General features: G+C 39.5%; 1 protein-coding gene across 1 annotated transcript; it reads left to right on the top strand.

The window, feature by feature from the left end:
• The first annotated feature begins 2,642 nt into the window (after nucleotides 1–2,642).
• On the top strand, nucleotides 2,643–5,037 carry LOC101303240. Its single transcript, XM_004302640.1, has 5 exons — nucleotides 2,643–3,104; nucleotides 3,197–3,499; nucleotides 3,582–3,906; nucleotides 4,200–4,325; nucleotides 4,410–5,037. The coding sequence occupies exons 1-5, from the start codon at nucleotides 2,781–2,783 to the stop codon at nucleotides 4,526–4,528; spliced, it is 1,197 nt and encodes a 398-aa protein (XP_004302688.1). The 5' UTR covers nucleotides 2,643–2,780; the 3' UTR covers nucleotides 4,529–5,037.
• Nucleotides 5,038–9,966: the final 4,929 nt, after the last annotated feature.

The following is a 9,966-nucleotide window of genomic DNA, read 5'->3' as shown; positions in this document are numbered from 1 at the left end:
GAGAGAGAGAGAGAAGATTTGTGTGGGTTTAGTTATACAAGGTAATAATGTTTTTTCTTAAGAATTATTGAAATGAGCATGTGATTAAGATTTTCATTAAAAGGGGCTTTAAAAACCCTGTTTTTGGATATTTGGGCATTTTCCCAAATTGTTAAGACATACATAAGTGTGATTTATCAATTATAAACTTGAACGGTTCATATTTGACAGATTTGGTTTGTCTATTAATTTGATCTAGTTTGTTATCTTAACGAACATCAATTTGGTTGAAAATTTGTTGAAATTATCTACTCATATAAACCTAAAAACTGAACGGATGAGATGTTAAAATGTGATCGAAAAATTGGTCTTTTAAACCATAAACTGAAAAGTCTTCAACTAGTCCTCAACTTAAGAGTCCTCACTAGAATGACTCTCATGTAGACTTATAGTAACAATATGGATAGAGATTCTGATTTTATTTTTGGCGAGATACTGATATCTTCTTGTTTTTGTTTTCGTTGAGTTGAGTTGGGATATATAGTAAGACAAATAATGGCATACTGGCATTTAGAGTCAAATATATAACGATATCTACACCAAAAAAGAGTCCTACTTCGAAGACAGAAGGCATACATTACAAACTTTAATCAAGAACAATATAAGAAACAGAATTCATATTCCTTTACCATATTAAGGGATATGTCATGGCTAGCTACCTGGACTTTTGATTTGTCAAGATGTTGATTCGAAACCCCGAATGGTTGCACCTCCATTCCATCAATCCCTAATGCCCTTTTCTGGATATCGTTCTGTTTTCATTCACTTTGTTTTGAAGCTCTGTGTTTTTGATACGAATCCCAGAGAGTAGCATCTACATAGACTAAAATTCAGGATAAGTGAGACGAGTTGGAAAGGTACCTAGGGTTGTAACAAAATGTGGCACTTTTTTGACCGAACGTGGATTGGGTATGTTCATGGCACCGTCCCAACTCACAAATGTGTGCTTTTGAGTGTAAAGGGAGATATATGATTCGATTTTTCTTAGCCTCATACGGAATATCCATGTCTGCAACACATAACTTCAACTTGTGCATTACAAAATGCGAAGCTTTTCCACCTTAACTTGTATGGAGTGAGTAACTTCGAATTGAAGCAAGTCGATCATTGGAGGGATGAGTTGGGTAATTGAGTAAAAAAAACAGAGAGGGTAAAACGACACACTAAAACAACATATGTATGTGCAGAACGACTTATATTGTATCTTTTTTACTTGAGGACTAAGAAAGTGGCAATTGACTCATTTCAAGGAAATGGAGACAGTAAAAGAGTTGGTGAATATTATTTAACAAGTATTACTCTGTATTAGTCTGACAAACAAAATTATTCAACGAGGTTTGTGACGCTCATCACATTGTATGCGTTGTCTACGATAGCGAAATGGACGCAACCACCGTTTTAGTGGCAGAATAAAACCTACTTTGAAATTTAAATTTTAAATTTACAGATTTTATGACGTTATGTTGAAAAAAAAAAGGTAAAAAAAGAAGAGAAAAAAAGTTAATTTTCAGTTACGTGAAACTATAGTAATAAGGAAGTAAGGTAACTTTCTTGGACTATCGTAATAAGGAAATAACGTTACTTCTTTGAAAGGAGAACACTTCATTCACTCTGTTTGAACTAATGTGATTAAATGCGAAGACTAAGCGAAATGCATCCTTAAGTACAAAGGTATTGCCTGATTAGTAAGTGAGTTATGACGAAGCCGGTAAAAGAATCCTCAATCACCAATCATTTTGAGCTGTAAACTTTGAACATCCATATACTTAATTACCCTCCAAATGATCCTAATCCATGTGATTAGCGCATAACTGTTCTTGGTAATTAATTTTTACAAACTCATCCAGAGAACAAATCATTACCACCTGACGCAGTCGAGGATTTGGCTCGTGAATCGAACAAAGTTACCACCTTTATCACCCCAAGACGAGAAATGACAACTCTTCATTATTACCTTAACCCACAGTAAAAATCGTTTCCACCCATTGGGTCTCTCTCTGCGCAAAGATCGCCTTCTGCCAAAGCTTGATCCTCCCGCAGCAGGCTTTAGCTGAAAGTGACCAACCCACAAGTGCACAAAACCTTATCGGAAACCAGAGGGGCATTTTGGTCATACAGAGGGATCCAAAGAACCAGAGGGTCTTGCATGGAGGGCAATGTGGGGAATTGCCAAGTGGAACTGAACCTAGAGTACAAATGGCAGTTACTCTCCCGCAGTAACAAGTAATTACTTTTTGCTCTTTCCTGAGGACAGCTTCTGATGGAACTCAGGGAAGGTAATAATGGGTTTTAACCGCTCAGGGAGAGACCTTGTCTGTGGGCCGCCACGGCTTCACGCTTTCACTGGTTTTTCAGAATTTCTTTCACATCACCCACTCACATGTGGTGGATCTCGTGACACCTCCTCCCTCTAGGTCCCCAACTTTCCCCCCTCTGGGGAGTCTCCGCGTGTTCCCACGCGCCACTCTCTCCGCGTGTAATCCCCTTCCCGGTCACTGTTTCTTAACCATTAATTAATTAATTAATTAATAGAGAGAGAGAGAGGTGTGTGCGCGAGAAATAAAAGGGGCCTTGGGGCTCTCGTTTCTTTCTTCTCTACACTCACCACCATCCTCCTCCGTAGTTGTTTCTCTCTACACTCCCCCCCACACTGCTCTGCTTCTTTTGCTTTGGGCTTTTGGGACCCTGAGGCTATTATTATAGCTTCACCCAGCAGCAAGCCTCCATCACTCTCTTTGCTCATGGCTGATGAGTTCGACCACGCCGCGTTTTGGTTACCCCAGGAGATTCTGACCGACTCTGACGGCGAAATCAGCCCCAAGTTTGGCTCCAGTAGCCGGAAGATGAGCTCGTTCGGCTCTGACATTGATGCTGACTCCAAGCCGGCTCTCTTTCCTTTCGAGTTTCCTTACTCCGCGTTTGGGGCTTCCACGGTGGAGTCCAGCGAGACTGAGAGCGACGAGGAGGAGTATCTTGCTGGATTGACTCGCCACCTGGCTCAGTCCTCTCTCGACGATGAGTTCAAGCGCTATGACTCGGTTCTTGGCTCCAAGAACAGCTCCAAGGTAATAACTGAAGCTTAATTATTTTATTTATTTTTCAAAACGGTGCGTTTTCATGCCGATTCTGATTCTGGTTATGTTTTACCGTTTTTCAGCCGTGGGTTTCGTCTGGCTCACCGCAATCGACTCTGTGCGCGGCCGGGAGTAGTTGCAGCTGCGGCGGACAAGGCTCGAGCCGGGGAAGCCCGAACGCTCAGTCGCCGCCGGCCACTTGGGATCTGCTACATGCGGCTGCAGGGGAAGTGGCCAAGATGAGCATCCGGGAAGAAGCTATGCGTTTCAACCAAAAAGGCAGAGGCATCTTGGGTGCTCCAAGAGAGACCTCTCCGGTCGCTGTCTCTGATTTCGGGTACTACCTCCAGCACCATCAGCAGTCGCTTTCCCAGAAGCACTTGCAGGTAAAAAGAATTCGACTTCTCGAAACAGCACTTTCGCCATTTCTGCTTCAGTCCCTAAATTTTCGCCTATTTTTGGTTACAGTTTGAGCGGTTGAGACAGCAACAGATTCTGAAGAACAACCTCTCGGCGGCGATTGCTCAGTCTCAGGCGAACCAACGATTCCAACATCTGATGGTCCAGAACAGGGTCAGGAACACCAACAATGGGCCTCTGGGTCTTTCGCCGTCGGCTTGGCCTCCACTGCAACAAGCTCAACGGCAACAGTTTCAGCCCAATGGGCCTAGATTCGGAGGTGCTGCTGTCGTCGGAGCAGCCAAGGAGTCTACTGGTACTGGTGTGTTCTTGCCCCGCCAAATCGGAGCCCCAGCTGAGTTTCCTCGCGGCAAGAAGCAACAACCCAAACAAGGTCGGTCCACTTTTCTCTACCCCACCCACAATTTTGTTTCGTTTTCAAAAAAATTTAAAAAACCCAACAAATAAATTTTGTTTTCTTCTTCATTGAAGCCAGTTGGTCAACATCATTAAGATTTTTGGGGGGAACTTTGATTTTTATGGCCTGGGTGGTTCTGATGTGCCAAAGAAATAAATTTCCCTGAAAATTCCAGATCTGGTCTGGTGGACTGTCTTGTGATTTAAATTTTTTTGGTGGGCTCTTTACATTCTGTTATTCACTACTTATTCTTGGGCGTTTTTTTACAGCTAGCACAACGGTTTTCGTCCCAGCAAAGGTAGTGCATGCATTGAAGTTGAACGTTGAGGAAGTGTGCGCACCGTCACAGGCTCAAGTCCATATCCCTCTCAACGGAAGAAACACTCCTGACTATGGTAACAAACTTGTCCTCCTAATTTAACTGATTCGCTGATTTTACTATTTGGGTTTTTACTGATTTGGTTTAATGGATATTGCAGAACTTGCTCTTCGGCTTCGGAATGACAGAATTGCCATGGCTCAGCAGAATCGCAGCATGATGAGGCCACAGGCACCAGTGAACCATGAGATTAGGCTTCCTCAGGAGTGGACTTACTAGCTTCTGTGGGTGTGTTTGGGTTTTTAGGGGGGTTGTTTAGGGACAAAGGAAAATTGAACAAGGTTTTAGGAAGAAGTAAAGGGGAAAGGTAACAGGGTTAATAGTATTAGGAAGTGTAGGACAAAAGAAAATAGGGGTTTTGAGAAAGACAGGACAGGGAAGAAATGCTGGAAAGTGGGAACAAAGAAGAAGAATGAAGGAAATGTTATCTGGGCTTTAGGGGTTTTAGGTGAAAAATAAATGCTTGCCTCGTTTGGTGCCAAGCTGCAGCAATAGGCACAAGCAGAAGCAGCCAGCCTTCTCTGTTCTCTTCTGGCTGGACTAAAGGAGCGAAGAAGTGGTGGGGTCCCTTTTGTGGTTTTTGTTCATGGGATATTAGGTTGGGATATTTTAGAAATATCGGTGTGAATTTAAATTCAGAAATTCAAATTGTGTATTTCTGGGTTCCCAGCCTGGCCACACACCATGTCCAGCAGTATTATTATGATATAATAAAAGGGTGTATTTGCAAATTCTGTGTTCTTATATTTTTATTCTTGTTTTTAGATTTTCTTGACCGCTGTGCTGTTTGTCGAGCAGTTAATGTTGTTGGGTAGTGTGCCTAATTGGTTTTACTTGTATCATTAAATTAATAAAGGAAGGGGATACGTTAATTAGTATAGTACTTCTTTGTAGCAGTGCCAGTAGCTCTAGAAGAAGCTGCTTGACAAAAAGACTTTCTGGTTTCCCCGAGGTCCGGCAAGCTGGATTGTTTAGTCTCGTGGGTCGTTGTTAACCTGTTAATCCTGCATTAATTAGTCGTTAATTAAAAATTATTAAGCAAAACGGAACTGGAGCTGGAAATGGGGGTTTTGCTTAAGAGAGAAGCACCACAACCACCGAATGAGCCGTCGCGAGGTGGTCGTTAGTGGGACCAACGCGTGGCCTTCTTTCTCCACGTGGCATTCGCCAATGAGCGTCAATTGCGCGCTTTATTTTGAGATTTTCTGCTATGGGAACTCTGCGTATCAATCAAGTTTTTTTTTTATCGAAAAAAATCAAGATTTTTTTTTTTTTGGGTTAAAGAAATGAATGGTGGGGCTGACCGACTGAGCGGAGGGGTTTGGGAAGAAGGGGAGTAGTTGCCGGCGTGGGGTGGTGGCGAAGCACGTCGCGAAGGGGCCATGCAAGGCTGTTTCAATAATATCACATGGCGCGCACTACTTGTTATTGGGTTGGGGCCTTACACGCGCGAGAGACGCGGCTGGGGAATGTTACGGATTATACTAAAATTGGAGGGGGAAGTCGGTTGATGTGTCCTGAGTGGTGGAGGAGGTGCGTGAGTGGATATGCGTGCGTTACATCTCGCTGGATTGTCAGTTTGACTTGGTCAGATGCCTCCTTTCTTCTTTTGTTTTTTTTTGTTCTCACTCTCAGTGTCTTTGTTTGGATTAATTACAACTTCGATTCAGAATACGTAAGAGCAAGGGCAGAGGCAGGATTAACAGTTACGCGCGATCTAAATATAAAAATTATTTTATGTTATCGTAAGCATCAAATTGAAACGTAAAATGAACAAATTATTAACATAAAGTAATGTTTTTTTGAGCTTTTTACGTATTAAAATTCAATGTTTGAATATCAATCAAGTATCAAAGTTAAGATTAAATGAATTTATTTGTTCCAATATCAAATTAAAAGAGAAAGAATATCTAAAATATCATATCAAAAGAGAATGAATATCCAAAATGTTATCTAAAGGGGCTTCAAATAGAGTATAATTGTCATTGTTAAGGTAATTTAGTTAGCTAATGAAAGAGGTATGCAAAAGCTGGTAGGGGTCTAAACCCTCCCAGACCCAAACACAGTTCCGCCACTGCGTAACTGCGTAAGGAGCATCGTTTGTTTCGCATAAAGTAACCAATAAAAAAGTAAAGTTGTTCATTTCTTGCGTTTATGAACGTTGGATGAACGAAAACACCTTCATGAAGTAATGAAAAATATAAAAGAAAATGGTTCATTTCAAAATCTAATTGTCTGGATGATTTTTCTTATGTTACCAAACATCGCAATTGAATGTATTAAGGAATTGTCATTTCCCCTCTCTTTCCCTTCCCAAAGAAAAGATCAAGGAATTACATTTCCTTACATGAGCCAAATGAGGCCTTATAAGTACCATGCAACTAGGGTTGGACTTTTAGGCACGAGACAACCAAAACCGCACCAAACTGACATCAAGAAACCAAAATCAGATGGAACCGGGGTCATCAGAGGCTTTTAAAACGTCAAGTGCATGGCCACATGTTGTCGGTTACCATTCAACCGTGGTAGACTATATACACTCCCATAGATTTCGAGAATGTAAAGATTAGTGAGATTGGCAAAAAAGAAAAAATATTAGCAACGGCCTAAGCCGAGAGTCTAAGCCTTAAACCAATGTGTCTTAGGAAATGATACAATGACAATGTGGTTGCTTAATATGGCATGTTTGCAATTTTTGGAGCATAATTATGCAAGTAGTTGCCCGTGTCCATGTAAAAGAATGAGACGTATTTGTCATCGGCTGTGGAAGCACTGATACATCAAGTCATGTTGGTATTTGTTTGGTTCCATTACACGGACCTGATATATTGGACTAGACTCAGTGGGCCATATTGGATATACAGAGCAACCTGGAAAGCACTAACGCTTTGCCCAGGAGAATCGAGGCATGTTTTATTTGCCATTTTGGTGAAAGGTTTTGGAATTCGACGGTGGCCTCGTCCTGACCCGATTAAGACCCGTCAATTGGAAACGGATCGAGTTATCAATAGACATAAGAGGGGCTCCAATACGAATTACTGGTTTGTATTTTGTACCAGAAAGTAACTATCCGTGATAGTAAAAGCGTGGAGTTATGGTGAAGCATGATGCTTGCTACTTGCTACTTGTTTGGGCGATGTACGTAGCTAGAGCAGCCTAGGTCGGCTAGCATTTCGTCTTATCTTGTGGTGTTTTTATGTCTCTTGGACGGGTTGGACACTCGGACTAGAACATGGGTCGACAATATTGACTCATGGGTAATCGATTGTCATACTATTGATTAGGAGAAATATATGAAAATGGTAAGCGAGACGCAATGATACTGGCATGGGAGTTGAAATATTCTTAATGTCTAAAAAAAGAAAATTTTAAGAACAATACATGATAAATTGTCAACATTTTAATTTTGGTGTTTCAAGTTTCAAAACAATCATAACGGTACATGAACTTATAATCTCAATAAAAAATATGTACACGTTACAGTCTCTCTGTTATCTAACATGTTTTTCATTAAACTTTGGGCAAATCCATCGCTCCTTAATTTAGCAGGAATAAATTATTAAAATTAATAATTAATAAGGAGAGGCAAATAAGAAAGAAACAAGTATTGTTGTCTCTCTTTTTAGTCCCCGTTCAAACCCATCATACACAAAAATGGTGATCAAGGTAGGACTATAGGAGGAAGTTGGAAGATGATTTGATTTGGTAAGTTATGGAAGAAAGAGTTTGAATATATATTGGTGGGTATTGAGTAAGGAAACTTAGAGTGAGAAAGCTATGTCCCAGTTTTACTTGGTTTGGGATGAGCAACAAAGTGTTTTTTTTGTGTGTTGTTGATGAATATGAGTCTTTCATTAAAACCAAACCCAGTAACTTACAAATACAACGAATAGTAAGCAAAGAAACCATACAAGAGAAAATAACAAAGTCTTTGAGAATATATGGTATGAATTTACAAGATTAAAAATATATATAAAGAGAAAAAAAACATAATATAAAGAAAGAGAGAATGAAGAAAACTCGAAACCACATTTTGAAAAATGAGAAATTACATAGAGTTAACGGTGTTATTGACGACATGTGTTAAAAGTGTGTCGGCTTTTAAACGTCATGTATCATTTTGATTGTTTTGAAACTTGAAACACTGAAATTGAGAACGGATCGTTTGTCATGTACTGTTCTTAAAATTTTCCCTTCTCCAAATACAAATTTACATTTAAACAAGTGAGTTTTAATAAGCGTAAACTTAAAGATGATACTCTTACTCTATAGTCTTCACTATCTTTAATATGAACATCATTTTCAAACTTGTTTGTCCACTTAAAACTATTCTTATGCTCATTATTAATATACGCTTCACCTTTGTTGCCACAAATAGGGAGGGACAAAGAGGAGCGGGGCCCATTATCATTTCCCTCGCTCCCCCATTGATACAATGGGGGGAGCTGAAAATTCCCCGCTTGCCCATTCTTTCCCATTACCGATTAGCCTCCATTGCATGAATATGTTCAATGTGACCATTATCCATGATAAATGCAAATCCCACCTTTCTTGAACTATTAAGCCTAAACATAACTCAGGTTAATATTATACTTTTGACCAAAGAACAATATAGAGTATAATTTTCAGACTGAATGTAGCATAATTTCAACGGTGAGTGTCATTTATATATATGACTTTCAGACACAGACTTGTACCTGAATAGAGTCCTAATAGTCAATGAACTCAGGGCCCAGAACCTTAGGGGCCCAAAATTTTCTTTTCTCTTTGTGTGATTACATTAGTTTAGTTAAAAACAATAAAAAATAATTAATAGCATCCAATTAGAGTGGTGTTAGATTATAAAAGAGAAAAATGAATATAAAATCTTACCTATTATATTAATATCATTAGTTGCTATTTTAGAAAAATGAGCAGCCATAGATTTTGAGTTTATAGTTTTAGTTCGTGAAATTTTTTTTGTATTTCTTAAAAAGAGAAAATAAAATTGAATGAATACTATACTTTGAAGGCCCAATTTTGAAAGTTAGACTCAGATCTAAAAATCACATGTTTGGGCCTGCTCAAACAAAGTATTGATGGAGAACATTTTAAGAATGAAATTCATAGGCATAGAGTTGATGCCACGACAACAAGTAGGTAAACAACAATGAATTCCCTAATGATTTAATTTCAAATCTTGTTCTTGGATAACAGGTAAACAACCATATTGTGTTTTTTTGAAAAGGAAAATAAATTACATTAAGAAGCCTCTAGGGCAACCAACGTTTACTGTAATACCCCGGAAATTTGATATTAGTTTCTAATGTTATTTTGGAAATTTTTAAGTAAGAGTTGTATGATTTTGTGGTTTAGTGAGTGGACTGGAAGTAGTCAAGTTTTTATTTCCGTGGAAATGCTTTATTTTGAAGGGTCAAGAGTTGACTTTTTAATCTATTGGGTTTCTCGGAAAACTTTCTTCACGAAAGTTGTAGAGCACGACGATACGAGTTCGTAGACATATGGCACGCGTAAAATGGACTTCGTATGAGGAAGTTATGGTAAGCGGAAGTTCGTGGCTTTACGGGATTTTCGGGTTAAATAAGGAAAGTGTTAGGGTTTCCATTCATTTTTCCAGAACCCATTTCCTTCCCTCTTTCTTCTCCCTCCCCGACCCC

The sequence above is a fragment of the Fragaria vesca genome, linkage group LG6 (genome assembly GCF_000184155.1).
Source record: "Fragaria vesca subsp. vesca linkage group LG6, FraVesHawaii_1.0, whole genome shotgun sequence".
NCBI classification, from domain to species: domain Eukaryota; kingdom Viridiplantae; phylum Streptophyta; class Magnoliopsida; order Rosales; family Rosaceae; genus Fragaria; species Fragaria vesca.
The sequence above is the reverse complement of the archived record's forward strand: the minus strand, read 5'-3'. Positions and strand labels throughout refer to the sequence as shown.

Coding starts and splice junctions, on each gene's coding strand:
- LOC101303240 (XM_004302640.1), top strand. CDS start 2,781: ATGGCTGATGAGTTCGACCACGCCGCGTTTTGGTTACCCCAGGAGATT. Junction 3,105..3,196: donor GCTCCAAGAACAGCTCCAAG/GTAATAACTGAA, acceptor ACCGTTTTTCAG/CCGTGGGTTTCGTCTGGCTC. Junction 3,907..4,199: donor GAAGCAACAACCCAAACAAG/GTCGGTCCACTT, acceptor GTTTTTTTACAG/CTAGCACAACGGTTTTCGTC.